Here is a 21,934-nt window from a genome sequence, read left to right on the forward strand (position 1 = left end):
CTAAAAAAAAAAAAAAAGAAAAAAAAATCACAAAAAGAAGACAACTTTAAGGAAAAAAAATGGCGACTATTCTCCATCTCTTCTGGATAACAAAAGGATATTCTACAAGATGGACTCAGCAGAGAGAAGAAGTCTGACTTGCTCCACTATGCTTTGTCCCTTGATGAAGATTCACTTGTACTGTTTCTTTGTCAGGTGGACAAATGCAGAAGAAACAAGTCTTACTTCTTCTATTATGCTGTGCCCTCTTAAGAAGCTTCCCAATGATGCATATATTATAGCTAAATATATAAAAACTGGAAAATCCTCCTAAAAAAAAAAAAAGAAAAAAAATCACAAAAAGAAGACATCTTTAAGGAAAAAAAATGGCGACTATTCTCCATCTCTTCTGGATAACAAAAGGATATTCTACAAGATGGACTCAGCAGAGAGAAGAAGTCTGACTTGCTCCACTTTGCTTTGTCCCTTGATGAAGATTCACCTGTACTGTTTCTTTGTCAAGTGGACAAATGCAGAAGAAACAAGTCTTACTTCTTCTATTATGCTGTGCCCTCTTAAGAAGCTTCCCAATGATGCATATATTATAGACAAACATATAAAAACTGGAAAATCCTCCTAAAAAAAAAGAAAAAAAAATCACAAAAGGAAGACAACTTTAAGGAAAAAAAATGGCGACTATTCTCCATCTCTTAAGGATAACAAAAGGATATTCTACAAGATGGACTCAGCAGAGAAGAAGAAGTCTGACTTGCTCCACTATGCTTTGTCCCTTGATGAAGATTCACCTGTACTGTTTCTTTGTCAGGTGGACAAATGCAGAAGAAACAAGTCTTACTTCTTCTATTATGCTGTGCCCTCTTAAGAAGCTTCCCAATGATGCATATATTATAGCTAAATATATAAAAACTGGAAAATCCTCCTAAAAAAAAAAAAGAAAAAAAAATCACAAAAAGAAGACATCTTTAAGGAAAACAAATGGCGACTATTCTCCATCTCTTCTGGATAACAAAAGGATATTCTACAAGATGGACTCAGCAGAGAGAAGAAGTCTGACTTGCTCCACTATGCTTTGTCCCTTGATGAAGATTCACCTGTACTGTTTCTTTGTCAGGTGGACAAATGCAGAAGAAACAAGTCTTACTTCTTCTATTATGCTGTGCCCTCTTAAGAAGCTTCCCAATGATGCATATATTATAGCTAAATATATAAAAACTGGAAAATCCTCCTAAAAAAAAAAAAAAAATCACAAAAAGAAGACATCTTTAAGGAAAAAAAAATGGCGACTATTCTCCATCTCTTCTGGATAACAAAAGGATATTCTACAAGATGGACTCAGCAGAGAGAAGAAGTCTGACTTGCTCCACTATGCTTTGTCCCTTGATGAAGATTCACCTGTACTGTTTCTTTGTCAGGTGGACAAATGCAGAAGAAACAAGTCTTACTTCTTCTATTATGCTGTGCCCTCTTAAGAAGCTTCCCAATGATGCATATATTATAGACAAACATATAAAAACGAAAATTCTCCTAAAAAAAAAAAAAAGAAAAAAAAATCACAAAAAGAAGACAACTTTAAGGAAAAAAAATGGCGACTATTCTCCATCTCTTCTGGATAACAAAAGGATATTCTACAAGATGGACTCAGCAGAGAGAAGAAGTCTGACTTGCTCCACTATGCTTTGTCCCTTGATGAAGATTCACCTGTACTGTTTCTTTGTCAGGTGGACAAATGCAGAAGAAACAAGTCTTACTTCTTCTATTATGCTGTGCCCTCTTAAGAAGCTTCCCAATGATGCATATATTATAGACAAACATATAAAAACGAAAATTCTCCTAAAAAAAAAAAAAAAAAAGAAAAAAAAATCACAAAAAGAAGACAACTTTAAGGGAAAAAAATGGCGACTATTCTCCATCTCTTCTGGATAACAAAAGGATATTCTACAAGATGGACTCAGCAGAGAGAAGAAGTCTGACTTGCTCCACTATGCTTTGTCCCTTGATGAAGATTCACCTGTACTGTTTCTTTGTCAGGTGGACAAATGCAGAAGAAACAAGTCTTACTTCTTCTATTATGCTGTGCCCTCTTAAGAAGCTTCCCAATGATGCATATATTATAGACAAACATATAAAAACGAAAATTCTCCTAAAAAAAAAAAAAAAAGAAAAAAAAAATCACAAAAAGAAGACAACTTTAAGGAAAAAAATGGCGACTATTCTCCATCTCTTCTGGATAACAAAAGGATATTCTACAAGATGGACTCAGCAGAGAGAAGAAGTCTGACTTGCTCCACTATGCTTTGTCCCTTGATGAAGATTCACCTGTACTGTTTCTTTGTCAGGTGGACAAATGCAGAAGAAACAAGTCTTACTTCTTCTATTATGCTGTGCCCTCTTAAGAAGCTTCCCAATGATGCATATATTATAGACAAACATATAAAAACGAAAATTCTCCTAAAAAAAAAAAGAAAAAAAAAATCACAAAAAGAAGACATCTTTAAGGAAAAAAAATGGCGACTATTCTCCATCTCTTCTGGATAACAAAAGGATATTCTACAAGATGGACTCAGCAGAGAGAAGAAGTCTGACTTGCTCCACTATGCTTTGTCCCTTGATGAAGATTCACCTGTACTGTTTCTTTGTCAGGTGGACAAATGCAGAAGAAACAAGTCTTACTTCTTCTATTATGCTGTGCCCTCTTAAGAAGCTTCCCAATGATGCATATATTATAGACAAACATATAAAAACTGGAAAATCCTCCTAAAAAAAAGAAAAAAAAATTCACAAAAAGAAGAAAACTTTAAGGGAAAAAAAAATGGCGACTATTCTCCATCTCTTCTGGATAACAAAAGGATATTCTACAAGATGGACTCAGCAGAGAGAAGAAGTCTGACTTGCTCCACTATGCTTTGTCCCTTGATGCAGATTCACTTGTATTGTTTCTTTGTCAGGTGAACAAATGCAGAAAAAACAAGTCTGACTTCTTCTACAATGCTGTGCTCTCTTAAGAAGCTTCCCAATGATGCATATATTATACACAAAAATATAAAAACTGGAAAATCCTCCTAAAAAAAGAAAAAAAAAATTCACAAAAAGAAGAAAACTTCAAGGGAAAAAAAATGGCGACTATTCTCCATCTCTTCTGGAAAACAAAAGGATATTCTACAAGATGGACTCAGCAGAGAGAAGAAGTCTGACTTGCTCCACTATGCATTGTCCCTTGATGAAGATTCACTTGTACTGTTTCTTTGTCAGGTGGACAAATGCAGAACAAACAAGTCTTACTTCTTCTATTATGCTGTGCCCTCGTAAGAAGCTTCCAAATGATGCATATATTATAGACAAAAATATAAAAACTGGAAAATCCTCCTAAAAAAAAAAAAAAGAAAAAAAAATCACAAAAAGAAGACAACTTTAGGGAAAAAAAATGGCGACTATTCTCCATCTCTTCTGGAAAACAAAAGGATATTCTACAAGATGGACTCAGCAGAGAGAAGAAGTCTGACTTGCTCCACTATGCTTTGTCCCTTGATGAAGATTCACTTGTACTGTTTCTTTGTCAGGTGGACAAATGCAGAAGAAACAAGTCTTACTTCTTCTATTATGCTGTGCCCTCTTAAGAAGCTTCCCAATGATGCATATATTATAGACAAATATATAAAAACTGGAAAATCCTCCTAAAAAAAGAAAAAAAAATTCACAAAAAGAAGACAACTTTAAGGAAAAAAAATGGCGACTATTCTCCATCTCTTCTGGATACCAAAGGGATATTCTACTGTCAAGTGGTTCAGGGAGATAGGATCGCAGGCCAACACCATACAGGATATCCTAGAAGGACCGGATGAAAATGTAATGAAAGCCATTCAAGAGGCTATAGACGAAGTTAATAAAACGGCAAGAAACAGGTTACACGTAATACAGAAGTGGGCAATTTTGCAAATGGACTTTTCCGTAATGGGGGGAGAACTGACACCGACAATGAAGGTCAGGATGGAAGTAGTTTTGAAAAAGTACCAAGATATTATTGATGACATGTACAATGTCTAAGTTAAAAAAATTATGAAAAAGAAAAATACCCAAAAATATATTAAAAACTAAAAATCCGAAAAAAAAAACTAAAAATGAAAATCCAAAAAAAATATATAAAAACTGGAAAAAAATATAAAAAGTGAATATAAGAAAGAAATAAGGACGAAAAAGAAGAGGATAGCAGCAGGCAAACAACAAGATAGTGACTATTCTGAATATCTAGTGGATATTCTACAAGTTGAAATCAGCAGAGGGACTTCTTCCCTCTACTGTCTGTCTGTCTGTCTTTATAGATTGCCTTACCTTGTGCAAGAGCCCGGGTCTTACACAAGGTAAGGCATTCTGTACAGACAGACAAACAGACAGCAGAGGGAAGAAGTCTTACTTGTGGAAAAAGTCTTACTTGTTCTAGTAAGCTTTGTCCCTTGGCAAAGATTCACCTGTACTGTTTCTTTGTTAGGTGGACAATTGCAGAAAAAACAAGTCTGACTTCTTCTACAATGCTGTGCTCTCTTGAAAAAATTCCCCAATGCTGCATATAACAGAGAAAATATTTATAAACTAGAAAATCTCCCCCCCCCCCCTCAAAAAAAAAAAAAAAGATGGCTAAAATGAAAAAAAAATGGCGACTATTCTCCATCTCTTCTGGATCATTATCAAGTACGAGGTGTTCGATGTCGAACGGCCGTGGCCCTCTGCACATAACTTCTCCGTTCATTCCGGTCTTGAACCTTCCTTTCCAACTCCACCATCGTTAGCCCGCACATCTCCATCTCTTCTGGTTACCAAAAGGATATTCCACAAGTTGAAATCAGCAGAGGGAAGAAGTCTGACTTGCTCCACTATGCTTTGTCCCTTGATGAAGATTCACTTGTACTGTTTCTTTGTCAGGTGGACAAATGCAGAAGAAACAAGTCTTACTTCTTCTATTATGCTGTGCCCTATTAAGAAGCTTCCCAATAATGCATATATTATAGACAAATATATAAAAACTGGAAAATCCTCCTAAAAAAAAAAAAGAAAAAAAAATCACAAAAAGAAGACAACTTTAAGGAAAAAAAATGGCGACTATTCTCCATCTCTTCTGGATACCAAAGGGATATTCTACAAGATGGACTCAACAGAGAGAAGAAGTCTGACTTGCTCCACTATGCTTTGTCCCTTGATGAAGATTCACTTGTACTGTTTCTTTGTCAGGTGGACAAATGCAGAAGAAACAAGTCTTACTTCTTCTATTATGCTGTGCCCTCTTAAGAAGCTTCCCAATGATGCATATATTATAGACAAATATATAAAAACTGGAAAATCCTCCTAAAAAAAAAGAAAAAAATATCACAAAAAGAAGACAACTTTAAGGAAAAAAAATGGCAACTATTCTCCATCTCTTCTGGATACCAAAGGGATATTCTACAAGATGGACTCAACAGAGAGAAGAAGTCTGACTTGCTCCACTATGCTTTGTCCCTTGATGAAGATTCACTTGTACTGTTTCTTTGTCAGGTGGACAAATGCAGAAGAAACAAGTCTTACTTCTTCTATTATGCTGTGCCCTCTTAAGAAGCTTCCCAATAATGCATATATTATAGACAAATATATAAAAACTGGAAAATCCTCCTAAAAAAAAAAGAAAAAAAAATCACAAAAAGAAGACAACTTTAAGGAAAAAAAATGGCGACTATTCTCCATCTCTTCTGGATACCAAAGGGATATTCTACAAGATGGACTCAACAGAGAGAAGAAGTCTGACTTGCTCCACTATGCTTTGTCCCTTGATGAAGATTCACTTGTACTGTTTCTTTGTCAGGTGGACAAATGCAGAAGAAACAAGTCTTACTTCTTCTATTATGCTGTGCCCTCTTAAGAAGCTTCCCAATGATGCATATATTATAGCTAAATATATAAAAACTGGAAAATCCTCCTAAAAAAAAAAGGAAAAAAAAATCACAAAAAGAAGACATCTTTAAGGAAAAAAAATGGCGACTATTCTCCATCTCTTCTGGATAACAAAAGGATATTCTACAAGATGGACTCAGCAGAGAGAAGAAGTCTGACTTGCTCCACTATGCTTTGTCCCTTGATGAAGATTCACTTGTACTGTTTCTTTGTCAGGTGGACAAATGCAGAAGAAACAAGTCTTACTTCTTCTATTATGCTGTGCCCTCTTAAGAAGCTTCCCAATGATGCATATATTATAGACAAAAATAAAAAACTGGAAAATCCTCCTAAAAAAAAAAAAAAAAAAAAAAAAAAATTCACAAATAGAAGATAACTTTAAGGGAAAAAAATGGCGACTATTCTCCATCTCTTCTGGATACCAAAGGGATATTCTACAAGAAGGACTCAGCAGAGGGAAGAAGTCTGACTTGCTCCACTATGCTTTGTCCCTTGATGAAGATTCACTTGTACTGTTTCTTTGTCAGGTGGACAAATGCAGAAGAAACAAGTCTTACTTCTTCTATTATGCTGTGCCCTCTTAAGAAGCTTCCCAATGATGCATATATTATAGACAAAAATAAAAAACTGGAAAATCCTCCTAAAAAAAAAAAAAAAAAAAAAAAATTCACAAATAGAAGATAACTTGAAGGAAAAAAAAACTGGCGACTATTCTCCATCTCTTCTGGATACCAAAGGGATATTCTACAAGATGGACTCAGCAGAGGGAAGAAGTCTGACTTGCTCCACTATGCTTTGTCCCTTGATGAAGATTCACTTGTACTGTTTCTTTGTCAGGTGGACAAATGCAGAAGAAACAAGTCTTACTTCTTCTACAATGCTGTGCCCTCTTAAGAAGCTTCCCAAACGTTGCATATATTATACACAAAAATATAAAAACCAGAAAATCATCCTAAAAAAAAAGAAAAAAAAATTCACAAATAGAAGATAACTTTAAGGGAAAAAAATGGCGACTATTCTCCATCTCTTCTGGATACCAAAAGGATATTCTACAAGATGGACTCAGCAGAGAGAAGAAGTCTGACTTGCTCCACTATGCTTTGTCCCTTGAGGAAGATTCACTTGTACTGTTTCTTTGTCAGGTGGACAAATGCAGAAGAAAGTCTTACTTCTTCTACAATGCTGTGCCCTCTTAAGAAGCTTCCCAAACGTTGCATATATTATAGACAAATATAAAAAAAACTGGAAAATCCTCCTAAAAAAAAAAAAAAGAAAAAAAAAATTCACAAATAGAAGATAACTTGAAGGAAAAAAAAACTGGCGACTATTCTCCATCTCTTCTGGATACCAAAGGGATATTCTACAAGATGGACTCAGCAGAGGGAAGAAGTCTGACTTGCTCCACTATGCTTTGTCCCTTGATGAAGATTCACTTGTACTGTTTCTTTGTCAGGTGGACAAATGCAGAAGAAAGTCTTACTTCTTCTACAATGCTGTGCCCTCTTAAGAAGCTTCCCAAACGTTGCATATATTATAGACAAATATAAAAAAAACTGGAAAATCCTCCTAAAAAAAAAAAAGAAAAAAAAATTCACAAATAGAAGATAACTTGAAGGAAAAAAAAACTGGCGACTATTCTCCATCTCTTCTGGATACCAAAGGGATATTCTACAAGATGGACTCAGCAGAGAGAAGAAGTCTGACTTGCTCCACTATGCTTTGTCCCTTGATGAAGATTCACCTGTACAGTTTCTTTGTCAGGTGGACAAATGCAGAAGAAACAAGTCTTACTTCTTCTACAATGCTGTGCCCTCTTAAGAAGCTTCCCAAACGTTGCATATATTATAGACAAAAATATAAAAACTGGAAAATCCTCCTAAAAAAAAAGAAAAAAAAAATTCACAAATAGAAGATAACTTTAAGGAAAAAAAAATGGCGACTATTCTCCATCTCTTCTGGATACCAAAGGGATATTCTACAAGATGGACTCAGAAGAGGGAAGAAGTCTGAGTTGCTCCACTATGCTTTGTCCCTTGATGAAGATTCACTTGTACTGTTTCTTTGTCAGGTGGACAAATGCAGAAGAAACAAGTCTTACTTCTTCTACAATGCTGTGCCCTCTTAAGAAGCTTCCCAAACGTTGCATATATTATAGACAAAAATAAAAAACTGGAAAATCCTCCAAAAAAAAAAGAAAAAAAAATTCACAAATAGAAGATAACTTTAAGGAAAAAAAATGGCGACTATTCTCCATCTCTTCTGGATACCAAAGGGATATTCTACAAGATGGACTCAGCAGAGGGAAGAAGTCTGACTTGCTCCACTATGCTTTGTCCCTTGAGGAAGATTCACTTCTACTGTTTCTTTGTCAGGTGGACAAATGCAGAAGAAACAAGTCTTACTTCTTCTATTATGCTGTGCCCTCTTAAGAAGCTTCCCAAACGTTGCATATATTATAGACAAAAATAAAAAACTGGAAAATCCTCCTAAAAAAAAAAAAAGAAAAAAAAATTCACAAATAGAAGATAACTTGAAGGAAAAAAAAACTGGCGACTATTCTCCATCTCTTCTGGATACCAAAGGGATATTGTACAAGATGGACTCAGCAGAGGGAAGAAGTCTGACTTGCTCCACTATGCTTTGTCCCTTGAGGAAGATTCACTTGTACTGTTTCTTTGTCAGGTGGACACATGCAGAAGAAACAAGTCTTACTTCTTCTATTATGCTGTGCCCTCTTAAGAAGCTTCCCAAACGTTGCATATATTATAGACAAAATAAAAAACTGGAAAATCCTCTTAAAAAAAAAAAAGAAAAAAAAATTCACAAATAAAAGATAACTTGAAGGAAAAAAAACTGGCGTCTATTCTCCATCTCTTCTGGATACGAAAGGGATATTCTACAAGATGGACTCAGCAGAGGGAAGAAGTCTGACTTGCTCCACTATGCTTTGTCCCTTGATGAAGATTCACCTGTACTGTTTCTTTGTCAGGTGGACAAATGCAGAAGAAACAAGTCTTACTTCTTCTATTATGCTGTGCCCTCTTAAGAAGCTTCCCAATGATGCATATATTATAGACAAAAATATAAAAACTGGAAAATCCTCCTCAAAAAAAAATAAAAAAAAAAAAATTCACAAAAAGAAGATAACTTTAAGGAAAAAAAAATGGCGACTATTCTCCATCTCTTCTGGATACCAAAGGGATATTCTACAAGATGGACTCAGCAGAGAGAAGAAGTCTGACTTGCTCCACTATGCTTTGTCCCTTGATGAAGAATCACTTGTACTGTTTCTTTGTCAGGTGGACAAATGCAGAAGAAACAAGTCTTACTTCTTCTATTATGCTGTGCCCTCTTAAGAAGCTTCCCAATGATGCATATATTATAGACAAATATATAAAAACTGGAAAATCCTTCTTAAAAAAAAAAAGAAAAAAAAATCACAAAAAGAAGACAACTTTAAGGAAAAAAAATGGCGACTATTCTCAATCTCTTCTGGATAACAAAAGGATATTCTACAAGATGGACTCAGCAGAGAGAAGAAGTCTGACTTGCTCCACTATGCTTTGTCCCTTGATGAAGATTCACCTGTACTGTTTCTTTGTCAGGTGGACAATTGCAGAAGAAACAAGTCTTACTTTTTCTATTATGCTGTGCCCTCTTAAGAAGCTTCCCAATGATGCATATATTAGACAAAAATATAAAAACTGGAAAATCCTCCTAAAAAAAAGAAAAAAAAAATTCACAAATAGAAGACAACTTTAAGGAAAAAAAAAATGGCGACTATTCTCCATCTCTTCTGGATAACAAAAGGATATTCTACAAGATGGACTCAGCAGAGAGAAGAAGTCTGACTTGCTCCACTATGCTTTGTCCCTTGATGAAGATTCACTTGTACTGTTTCTTTGTCAGGTGGACAAATGCAGAAGAAACAAGTCTTACTTCTTCTATTATGCTGTGCCCTCTTAAGAAGCTTCCCAATGATGCATATATTATAGACAAAAATATAAAAACTGGGAAATCCTCCTAAAAAAAAAAGAAAAAAAATCACAAAAAGAAGACAACTTTAAGGAAAAAAAATGGCGACTATTCTACATCTCTTCTGGATAACAAAAGGATATTCTACAAGATGGACTCAGCAGAGAGAAGAAGTCTAACTTGCTCCACTATGCTTTGTCCCTTGATGAAGATTAACCTGTACTGTTTCTTTGTCAGGTGGACAAATGCAGAAGAAACAAGTCTTCTTCTATTATGCTGTGCCCTCTTAAGAAGCTTCCCAATGATGCATATATTATAGACAAAAATATAAAAATTGGAAAATCCTCCTGAAAAAAAAAAGAAAAAAAAATCACAAAAAGAAGACAACTTTAAGGAAAAAAAATGGCGACTATTCTCCATCTCTTCTGGATAACAAAGGGATATTCTACAAGATGGACTCAGCAGAGAGAGGAAGTCTGACTTGCTCCACTATGCTTTGTCCCTTGATGAAGATTCACCTGTACTGTTTCTTTGTCAGGTGGACAAATGCAGAAGAAACAAGTCTTCTTCTATTATGCTGTGCCCTCTTAAGAAGCTTCCCAATGATGCATATATTATAGACAAAAATATAAAAATTGGAAAATCCTCCTAAAAAAAAAAAAGAAAAAAAAATCACAAAAAGAAGACAACTTTAAGGAAAAAAAATGGCGACTATTCTCCATCTCTTCTGGATAACAAAGGGATATTCTACAAGATGGACTCAGCAGAGAGAAGAAGTCTGACTTGCTCCACTATGCTTTGTACCTTGATGAAGATTCACCTGTACTGTTTCTTTGTCAGGTGGACGAATGCAGAAGAAACAAGTCTTACTACTTCTATTATGCTGTGCCCTCTTAAGAAGCTTCCCAATGATGCATATATTATAGACAAACATATAAAAAATGGAAAATCCTCCTAAAAAAAAAAAGAAAAAAAAAGAAAAAAAAGAAGACAACTTTAAGGAAACAAAATGGCGACTATTCTCCATCTCTTCTGGATAACAAAGGGATATTCTACAAGATGGACTCAGCAGAGAGAAGAAGTCTGACTTGCTCCACTATGCTTTGTCCCTTGATGAAGATTCACCTGTACTGTTTCTTTGTCAGGTGGACAAATGCAGAAGAAACAAGTCTTACTTCTTCTATTATGCTGTGCCCTCTTAAGAAGCTTCCCAATGATGCATATATTAGACAAAAATATAAAAACTGGAAAATCCTCCTAAAAAAAAGAAAAAAAAATTCACAAAAAGAAGACCACTTTAAGGGGAAAAAAATGGCGACTATTCTCCATCTCTTCTGGATAACAAAAGGATATTCTACAAGATGGACTCTGCAGAGAGAAAGGCTGACTTGCTCCACTATGCTTTGTCCCTTGATGAAGATTCACCTGTACTGTTTCTTTGTCAGGTGGACAAATGCAGAAGAAACGTCTTACTTCTTCTATTATGCTGTGCCCTCTTAAGAAGCTTCCCAAACGGTGCATATATTATAGACAAATATATAAAAACTGGAAAATCCTCCTAAAAAAAAAGAAAAAAAAAATCACAAAAAGAAGACAACTTTAAAGAAAAAAAAAATGGCGACTATTCTCCATCTCTTCTGGATAACAAAAGGATATTCTACAAGATGGACTCAGCAGAGAGAAGAAGTCTGACTTGCTCCACTATGCTTTGTCCCTTGATGAAGATTCACTTGTACTGTTTCTTTGTCAGGTGGACAAATGCAGAAGAAACAAGTCTTACTTCTTCTATTATGCTGTGCCCTCTTAAGAAGCTTCCCAAACGGTGCATATATTATAGCTAAAAATATAAAAACTGGAAAATCCTCCTAAAAAAAAAAGAAAAAAAAATCACAAAAAGAAGACAACTTTAAGGGAAAAAAATGGCGACTATTCTCCATCTCTTCTAGATAACAAAAGGATATTCTACAAGATGGACTCAGCAGAGAGAAGAAGTCTGACTTGCTCCACTATGCTTTGTCCCTTGATGAAGATTCACTTGTACTGTTTCTTTGTCAGGTGGACAAATGCAGAAGAAACAAGTCTTACTTCTTCTATTATGCTGTGCCCTCTTAAGAAGCTTCCCAATGATGCATATATTATAGACAAATATATAAAAACTGGAAAATCCTCCTAAAAAAAAGAAAAAAAATTCACAAAAAGAAGACAACTTTAAGGAAAAAAAAATGGCGACTATTCTCCATCTCTTCTGGATACCAAAGGGATATTCTACAAGATGGACTCAGCAGAGGGAAGAAGTCTGACTTGCTCCACTATGCTTTGTCCCTTGATGAAGATTCACTTGTACTGTTTCTTTGTCAGGTGGACAAATACACAAGAAACAAGTCTTACTTCTTCTATTATGCTGTGCCCTCTTAAGAAGCTTCCCAATGATGCATATATTATAGACAAAAATATAAAAACTGGAAAATCCTCCTAAAAAAAAGAAAAAAAAATTCACAAAAAGAAGACAACTTTAAGGAAAAAAAAATGGCGACTATTCTCCATCTCTTCTGGATAACAAAAGGATATTCTACAAGATGGACTCAGCAGAGAGAAGAAGTCTGACTTGCTCCACTATGCTTTGTCCCTTGATGAAGATTCACTTGTACTGTTTCTTTGTCAGGTGGACACATGCACAAGAAACAAGTCTTACTTCTTCTATTATGCTGTGCCCTCTTAAGAAGCTTCCCAATGATGCATATATTATAGACAAAAATATAAAAACTGGAAAATCCTCCTAAAAAAAAGAAAAAAAAATTCACAAAAAGAAGACAACCTTAAGGAAAAAAAATGGCGACTATTCTCCATCTCTTCTGGATAACAAAAGGATATTCTACAAGATGGACTCAGCAGAGAGAAGAAGTCTGACTTGCTCCACTATGCTTTGTCCCTTGATGAAGATTCACTTGTACTGTTTCTTTGTCAGGTGGACAAATGCAGAAGAAACAAGTCTTACTTCTTCTATTATGCTGTGCCCTCTTAAGAAGCTTCCCAATGATGCATATATTATAGACAAATATATAAAAACTGGAAAATCCTCCTAAAAAAAAAAATTAAAAAAAATTCACAAAAAGAAGATAACTTTAAGGAAAAAAAATGGCGACTATTCTCCATCTCTTCTGGATACCAAAGGGATATTCTACTGTCAAGTGGTGCAGGGAGATAGGATCGCAGGCCAACACCATACAGGATATCCTAGAAGGACCGGATGAAAATGTAATGAAAACCATTCAAGAGGCTATAGACGAAGTTAATAAAACGGCAAGAAATAGGTTACACATAATACAGAAGTGGGCAATTTTGCCAATGGACTTTTCCGTAATGGGGGGAGAACTGACACCGACAATGAAGGTCAGGATGGAAGTAGTTTTGAAAAAGTACCAAGATATTATTGATGACATGTACAATGTCTAAGTTAAAAAAATTATGAAAAAGAAAAATACCCAAAAATATATTAAAAACTAAAAATCCAAAAAAAAAACTAAAAAATGAAAATTCAAAAAAAATATATAAAAACTGGAAAAAAAATATAAAAAGTGAATATAAGAAAGAAATAAGGACAAAAAAGAAGAGGATAGCAGCAGGCAAACAAGATAGTGACTATTCTGAATATCAAGTGGATATTCTACAAGTTGAAATCAGCAGAGGGACTTCTTCCCTCTACTGTCTGTCTGTCTGTCTGTCTTTATAGATTGCCTTACCTTGTGCAAGAGCCCGGGTCTTACACAAGGTAAGGCATTCTATACAGACAGACACACAGACACCAGAGGGAAGAAGTCTTACTTGTGGAAGAAGTCTTACTTGTTCTAGTAAGCTTTGTCCCTTGGCAAAGATTCACCTGTACTGTTTCTTTGTTAGGTGGACAATTGCAGAAAAAACAAGTCTGACTTCTTCTACAATGCTGTGCTCTCTTGAGAAGATTCCCCAATGCTGCATATAACAGAGAAAATATTTATAAACTAGAAAATCTCCCCCCCCCCCCCCTCAAAAAAAAAAAAAGATGGCTAAAAGGTAAAAAAAATGGCGACTATTCTCCATCTCTTCTGGATCATCATCAAGTACGAGGTGTTCGATGTCGAACGGCCGTGGCCCTCTGCACATAACTTCTCCATTCATTCCGGTCTTGAGCCTTCTTTTCCAACTCCACCATCGTTAGCCCGCACATCTCCATCTCTTCTGGTTACCAAAAGGATATTCTACAGGATGGACTCAGCAGAGAGAAGAAGTCTGACTTGCTCCACTATGCTTTGTCCCTTGATGAAGATTCACTTGTACTGTTTCTTTGTCAGGTGGACAAATGCAGAAGAAATAAGTCTTACTTCTTCTACAATGCTGTGCCCTCTTAAGAAGCTTCCCAAACGTTCCATATATTATAGACAAAAATATAAAAACTGGAAAATCCTCCTAAAAAAAAAGAAAAAAAAATTCACAAATAGATGATAACTTTAAGGGAAAAAAAATGGCGACTATTCTCCATCTCTTCTGGATACCAAAGGGATATTCTACAAGATGGACTCAGCAGAGGAAAGAAGTCTGACTTGCTCTACTATGCTTTGTCCCTTGATGAAGATTCACCTGTACTGTTTCTTTGTCAGGTGGACAAATGCAGAAGAAACAAGTCTTACTTCTTCTACAATGCTGTGCCCTCTTAAGAAGCTTCCCAAAAGTTGCATATATTATAGAAAAAAATATAAAAACTGGAAAATCCTCCTAAAAAAAAGAAAAAAAAATCACAAATAGAAGATAACTTTAAGGAAAAAAAATGGCGACTATTCTCCATCTCTTCTGGATACCAAAGGGATATTCTACAAGATGGACTCAGCAGAGAGAAGAAGTCTGACTTGCTCCACTATGCTTTGTCCCTTAATGAAGATTCACCTGTACTGTTTCTTTGTCAGGTGGACAAATGCAGAAGAAACAAGTCTTACTTCTTCTACAATGCTGTGCCCTCTTAAGAAGCTTCCCAAACGTTGCATATATTATAGACAAAAATATAAAAACAGGAAAATCCTCCTAAAAAAAAAAAAGAAAAAAAATTTCACAAATAGATGATAACTTTAAGGAAACAAAATGGCGACTATTCTCCATCTCTTCTGGATACCAAAGGGATATTCTACAAGATGGACTCAGCAGAGAGAAGAAGTCTGACTTGCTCCACTATGCTTTGTCCCTTGATGAAGATTCACCTGTACTGTTTCTTTGTCAGGTGGACAAATGCAGAAGAAACAAGTCTTACTTCTTCTACAATGCTGTGCCCTCTTAAAAGGCTTCCCAAACGTTGCATATATTATAGACAAAAATATAAAAACAGGAAAATCCTCCTAAAAAAAAAAAAAAAAAAAAAAAAAAAAAAAAATTCACAATAAGAAGATAACTTTAAGGAAAAAAAATGGCGACTATTCTCCATCTCTTCTGGATACCAAAGGGATATTCTACAAGATGGACTCAGCAGAGAGAAGAAGTCTGACTTGCTCCACTATGCTTTGTCCCTTGATGAAGATTCACCTGTACTGTTTCTTTGTCAGGTGGACAAATGCAGAAGAAACAAGTCTTACTTCTTCTACAATGCTGTGCCCTCTTAAAAAGCTTCCCAAACGTTGCATATATTATAGACAAAAATATAAAAACAGGAAAATCCTTCTAAAAAAAAAAAAAAAAAAAAAAAAAAAAAAAAAAAAAATCCACAAATAGAAGATAACTTTAAGGAAAAAAAAAATTGGCGACTATTCTCCATCTCTTCTGGATACCAAAGGGATATTCTACTGTCAAGTGGTGCAGGGAGATAGGATCGCAGGCCAACACCATACAGGATATCCTAGAAGGACCGGATGAAAATGTAATGAAAGCCATTCAAGAGGCTATAGACGAAGTTAATAAAACGGCAAGAAACAGGTTACACGTAATACAGAAGTGGGCAATTTTGCCAATGGACTTTTCCGTAATAGGGGGAAGTAGTTTTGAAAAAGTACCAAGATATTATTGATGACATGTATAATGTCTAAGTTAAAAAAAAAATATGAAAAAGAAAAATACCCAAAAATATATTAAAAACTAAAAATCCAAAAAAACTAAAAAATGAAAATCCAAAAAAAAATATATAAAAACTGGAAAAAAAATATAAAAAGTGAATATAAGAAAGAAATAAGGACGAAAAAGAAGAAGATAGCAGCAGGCAAACAACAAGATAGTGACTATTCTGAATATCAAGTGGATATTCTACAAGTTGAAATCAGCAGAGGGACTTCTTCCCTCTACTGTCTGTCTGTCTGTCTTTAAAGATTGCCTTACCTTGTGCAAGAGCCCGGGTCTTACACAAGGTAAGGCATTCTGTACAGACAGACAGACAGACAGCAGAGGGAAGAAGTCTTACTTGTGGAAGAAGTCTTACTTGTTCTAGTAAGCTTTGTCCCTTGGCAAAGATTCACCTGTACTGTTTCTTTGTTAGGTGGACAATTGCAGAAAAAACAAGTCTGACTTCTTCTACAATGCTGTGCCCTCTTAAGAAGCTTCCCAAACGTTGCATATATTATACACAAAAATATAAAAACCGGAAAATCCTCCTAAAAAAAAAGAAAAAAAAATTCATAAAAAGAAGATAACTTTAAGGGAAAAAAATGGCGACTATTCTCCATCTCTTCTGGATACCAAAGGGATATTCTACAAGATGGACTCAGCAGAGGGAAGAAGTCTGACTTGCTCCACTATGCTTTGTCCCTTGATGAAGATTCACTTGTACTGTTTCTTTGTCAGGTGGACAAATGCAGAAGAAACAAGTCTTACTTCTTCTACAATGCTGTGCCCTTTTAAGAAGCTTCCCAAACGTTGCATATATTATAGACAAAAATATAAAAACTGGAAAATCCTCCTAAAAAAAAAAAAGAAAAAAAAATTCACAAATAGAAAATAACTTTAAGGAAAAAAAATGGCGACTATTCTCCATCTCTTCTGGATACCAAAGGGATATTCTACAAGATGGACTCAGCAGAGGGAAGAAGTCTGACTTGCTCCACTATGCTTTGTCCCTTGATGAAGATTCACCTGTACTGTTTCTTTGTCAGGTGGACAAATACAGAAGAAACAAGTCTTACTTCTTCTACAATGCTGTGCCCTCTGAAGAAGCTTCCCAAACGTTGCATATATTATAGACAAAAATATAAAAACTGGAAAATCCTCCTAAAAAAAAAAAAAAAAAAAAAAAAAAAATTCACAAATAGAAGATAACTTTAAGGAAAAAAAAATGGCGACTATTCTCCATCTCTTCTGGATACCAAAGGGATATTCTACAAGATGGACTCAGCAGAGAGAAGAAGTCTGACTTGCTCAACTATGCTTTGTCCCTTGATGAAGATTCACTTGTACTGTTTCTTTGTCAGGTGGACAAATGCAGAAGAAACAAGTCTTACTTCTTCTACAATGCTGTGCCCTCTTAAGAAGCTTCCCAAACGTTGCATATATTATAGACAAAAATATAAAAACTGGAAAATCCTCCTAAAAAAAAAAAAAAAAAAAAAATTCACAAATAGAAGATAACTTTAAGGAAAAAAAAATGGCGACTATTCTCCATCTCTTCTGGATACCAAAGGGATATTCTACAAGATGGACTCAGCAGAGAGAAGAAGTCTGACTTGCTCCACTATGCTTTGTCCCTTGATGAAGATTCACTTGTACTGTTTCTTTGTCAGGTGGACAAATGCAGAAGAAACAAGTCTTACTTCTTCTACAATGCTGTGCCCTCTGAAGAAGCTTCCCAAACGTTGCATATATTATAGACAAACATATAAAAACTGGAAAATCCTCCTAAAAAAAAAAAGAAAAAAAAATCACAAAAAGAAGACAACTTTAAGGGAAAAAAATGGCGACTATTCTCCATCTCTTCTGGATACCAAAAGGATATTCTACAAGATGGACTCAGCAGAGAGAAGAAGTTTGACTTGCTCCACTATGCTTTGTCCCTTGATGAAGATTCACCTGTACTGTTTCTTTGTCAGGTGGACAAATGCAGAAGAAACAAGTCTTACTTCTTCTACAATGCTGTGCCCTCTGAAGAAGCTTCCCAAACGTTGCATATATTATAGACAAAAATATAAAAACTGGAAAATCCTCCTAAAAAAAAAAAAAAAAAAAAAAAATTCACAAATAGAAGATAACTTTAAGGAAAAAAAATGGCGACTATTCTCCATCTCTTCTGGATACCAAAGGGATATTCTACAAGATGGACTCAGCAGAGAGAAGAAGTCTGACTTGCTCCACTATGCTTTGTCCCTTGATGAAGATTCACTTGTACTGTTTCTTTGTCAGGTGGACAAATGCAGAAGAAACAAGTCTTACTTCTTCTACAATGCTGTGCCCTCTTAAGAAGCTTCCCAAACGTTGCATATATTATAGACAAAAATATAAAAACTGGAAAATCCTCCTTAAAATTTAAAAGAAAAAAAAATTCACAAATAGAAGATAACTTGAAGGAAAAAAAACTGGCGACTATTCTCCATCTCTTCTGGATACCAAAGGGATATTCTACAAGATGGACTCAGCAGAGGGAAGAAGTCTGACTTGCTCCACTATGCTTTGTCCCTTGATGAAGATTCACTTGTACTGTTTTTTTGTCAGGTGGACAAATGCAGAAGTAACAAGTCTTACTTCTTCTATTATGCTGTGCCCTCTGAAGAAGCTTCCCAAACGTTGCATATATTATAGACAAAAATATAAAAACTGGAAAATCCTCCTAAAAAAAAAAAAAAAAGAAAAAAAAAATTCACAAATAGAAGATAACTTGAAGGAAAAAAAACTGGCGACTATTCTCCATCTCTTCTGGATACCAAAGGGATATTCTACAAGATGGACTCAGCAGAGGGAAGAAGTCTGACTTGCTCCACTATGCTTTGTCCCTTGATGAAGATTCACTTGTACTGTTTCTTTATCAGGTGGACAAATGCAGAAGAAATAAGTCTTACTTCTTCTATTATGCTGTGCCCTCTTAAGAAGCTTCCCAAACGTTGCATATATTATAGACAAATATAAAAACTGGAAAATCCTCCTAAAAAAAAAAGAAAAGAAAAAAAAATTCACAAATAGAAGATAACTTGAAGGAAAAAAAACTGGCGACTATTCTCCATCTCTTCTGGATACCAAAGGGATATTCTACAAGATGGACTCAGCAGAGGGAAGAAGTCTGACTTGCTCCACTATGCTTTGTCCCTTGATGAAGATTCACTTGTACTGTTTTTTTGTCAGGTGGACAAATGCAGAAGTAACAAGTCTTACTTCTTCTATTATGCTGTGCCCTCTGAAGAAGCTTCCCAAACGTTGCATATATTATAGACAAAAATATAAAAACTGGAAAATCCTCCTAAAAAAAAAAAAAAAAAAAAAAATTCACAAATAGAAGATAACTTTAAGGAAAAAAAAATGGCGACTATTCTCCATCTCTTCTGGATACCAAAGGGATATTCTACAAGATGGACTCAGCAGAGAGAAGAAGTCTGACTTGCTCCACTATGCTTTGTCCCTTGATGAAGATTCACTTGTACTGTTTCTTTGTCAGGTGGACAAATGCAGAAGAAACAAGTCTTACTTCTTCTACAATGCTGTGCCCTCTGAAGAAGCTTCCCAAACGTTGCATATATTATAGACAAACATATAAAAACTGGAAAATCCTCCTAAAAAAAAAAAGAAAAAAAAATCACAAAAAGAAGACAACTTTAAGGGAAAAAAATGGCGACTATTCTCCATCTCTTCTGGATACCAAAAGGATATTCTACAAGATGGACTCAGCAGAGAGAAGAAGTCTGACTTGCTCCACTATGCTTTGTCCCTTGATGAAGATTCACCTGTACTGTTTCTTTGTCAGGTGGACAAATGCAGAAGAAACAAGTCTTACTTCTTCTACAATGCTGTGCCCTCTGAAGAAGCTTCCCAAACGTTGCATATATTATAGACAAAAATATAAAAACTGGAAAATCCTCCTAAAAAAAAAAAAAAAAAAAAAAATTCACAAATAGAAGATAACTTTAAGGAAAAAAAATGGCGACTATTCTCCATCTCTTCTGGATACCAAAGGGATATTCTACAAGATGGACTCAGCAGAGAGAAGAAGTCTGACTTGCTCCACTATGCTTTGTCCCTTGATGAAGATTCACTTGTACTGTTTCTTTGTCAGGTGGACAAATGCAGAAGAAACAAGTCTTACTTCTTCTACAATGCTGTGCCCTCTTAAGAAGCTTCCCAAACGTTGCATATATTATAGACAAAAATATAAAAACTGGAAAATCCTCCTTAAAATTTAAAAGAAAAAAAAATTCACAAATAGAAGATAACTTGAAGGAAAAAAAACTGGCGACTATTCTCCATCTCTTCTGGATACCAAAGGGATATTCTACAAGATGGACTCAGCAGAGGGAAGAAGTCTGACTTGCTCCACTATGCTTTGTCCCTTGATGAAGATTCACTTGTACTGTTTTTTTGTCAGGTGGACAAATGCAGAAGTAACAAGTCTTACTTCTTCTATTATGCTGTGCCCTCTGAAGAAGCTTCCCAAACGTTGCATATATTATAGACAAAAATATAAAAACTGGAAAATCCTCCTAAAAAAAAAAAAAAAGAAAAAAAAAATTCACAAATAGAAGATAACTTGAAGGAAAAAAAACTGGCGACTATTCTCCATCTCTTCTGGATACCAAAGGGATATTCTACAAGATGGACTCAGCAGAGGGAAGAAGTCTGACTTGCTCCACTATGCTTTGTCCCTTGATGAAGATTCACTTGTACTGTTTCTTTATCAGGTGGACAAATGCAGAAGAAATAAGTCTTACTTCTTCTATTATGCTGTGCCCTCTTAAGAAGCTTCCCAAACGTTGCATATATTATAGACAAATATAAAAACTGGAAAATCCTCCTAAAAAAAAAAGAAAAGAAAAAAAAATTCACAAATAGAAGATAACTTGAAGGAAAAAAAACTGGCGACTATTCTCCATCTCTTCTGGATACCAAAGGGATATTCTACAAGATGGACTCAGCAGAGGGAAGAAGTCTGACTTGCTCCACTATGCTTTGTCCCTTGATGAAGATTCACTTGTACTGTTTTTTTGTCAGGTGGACAAATGCAGAAGTAACAAGTCTTACTTCTTCTATTATGCTGTGCCCTCTGAAGAAGCTTCCCAAACGTTGCATATATTATAGACAAAAATATAAAAACTGGAAAATCCTACTAAAAAAAAAAAGAAAAGAAAAAAAAAATTCACAAATAGAAGATAACTTGAAGGAAAAAAAACTGGCGACTATTCTCCATCTCTTCTGGATACCAAAGGGATATTCTACAAGATGGACTCAGCAGAGGGAAGAAGTCTGACTTGCTCCACTATGCTTTGTCCCTTGATGAAGATTCACTTGTACTGTTTCTTTGTCAGGTGGACAAATGCAGAAGAAATAAGTCTTACTTCTTCTATTATGCTGTGCCCTCTTAAGAAGCTTCCCAAACGTTGCATATATTATAGACAAAAATATAAAAACTGGAAAATCCTCCTAAAAAAAAAAAAAAAAAAAAGAAAAAAAAATCACAAATAGAAGATAACTTGAAGGAAAAAAAACTGGCGACTATTCTCCATCTCTTCTGGATACCAAAGGGATATTCTACAAGATGGACTCAGCAGAGGGAAGAAGTCTGACTTGCTCCACTATGCTTTGTCCCTTGATGAAGATTCACTTGTACTGTTTCTTTGTCAGGTGGAAAAATGCAGAAGAAATAAGTCTTACTTCTTCTATTATGCTGTGCCCTCTTAAGAAGCTTCCCAAACGTTGCATATATTATAGACAAATATAAAAAACTGGAAAATCCTCCTAAAAAAAAAAAGAAAAGAAAAAAAATTCACAAATAGAAGATAACTTGAAGGAAAAAAAACTGGCGACTATTCTCCATCTCTTCTGGATACCAAAGGGATATTCTACAAGATGGACTCAGCAGAGGGAAGAAGTCTGACTTGCTCCACTATGCTTTGTCCCTTGATGAAGA

The 21,934-nt window shown here is 35.2% G+C and overlaps 1 protein-coding gene across 1 annotated transcript in view; it reads left to right on the top strand.

Annotated features, from left to right (window-relative positions):
* Positions 1-4,645: 4,645 nt before the first annotated feature.
* The window catches only part of LOC137645531 (myeloperoxidase-like), a 137,419-nt gene continuing 120,130 nt past the window's right edge, over positions 4,646-21,934 (top strand). Inside the window, exon 1 of the mRNA XM_068378335.1 lies at positions 4,646-4,896. Coding sequence (XP_068234436.1) covers positions 4,646-4,896 — 251 coding nt within the window. The remainder of the gene's footprint in view (positions 4,897-21,934) is intronic.

Source organism: Palaemon carinicauda, chromosome 8, assembly GCF_036898095.1.
Source record: "Palaemon carinicauda isolate YSFRI2023 chromosome 8, ASM3689809v2, whole genome shotgun sequence".
Taxonomy (NCBI): Eukaryota; Metazoa; Arthropoda; class Malacostraca; order Decapoda; family Palaemonidae; genus Palaemon; species Palaemon carinicauda.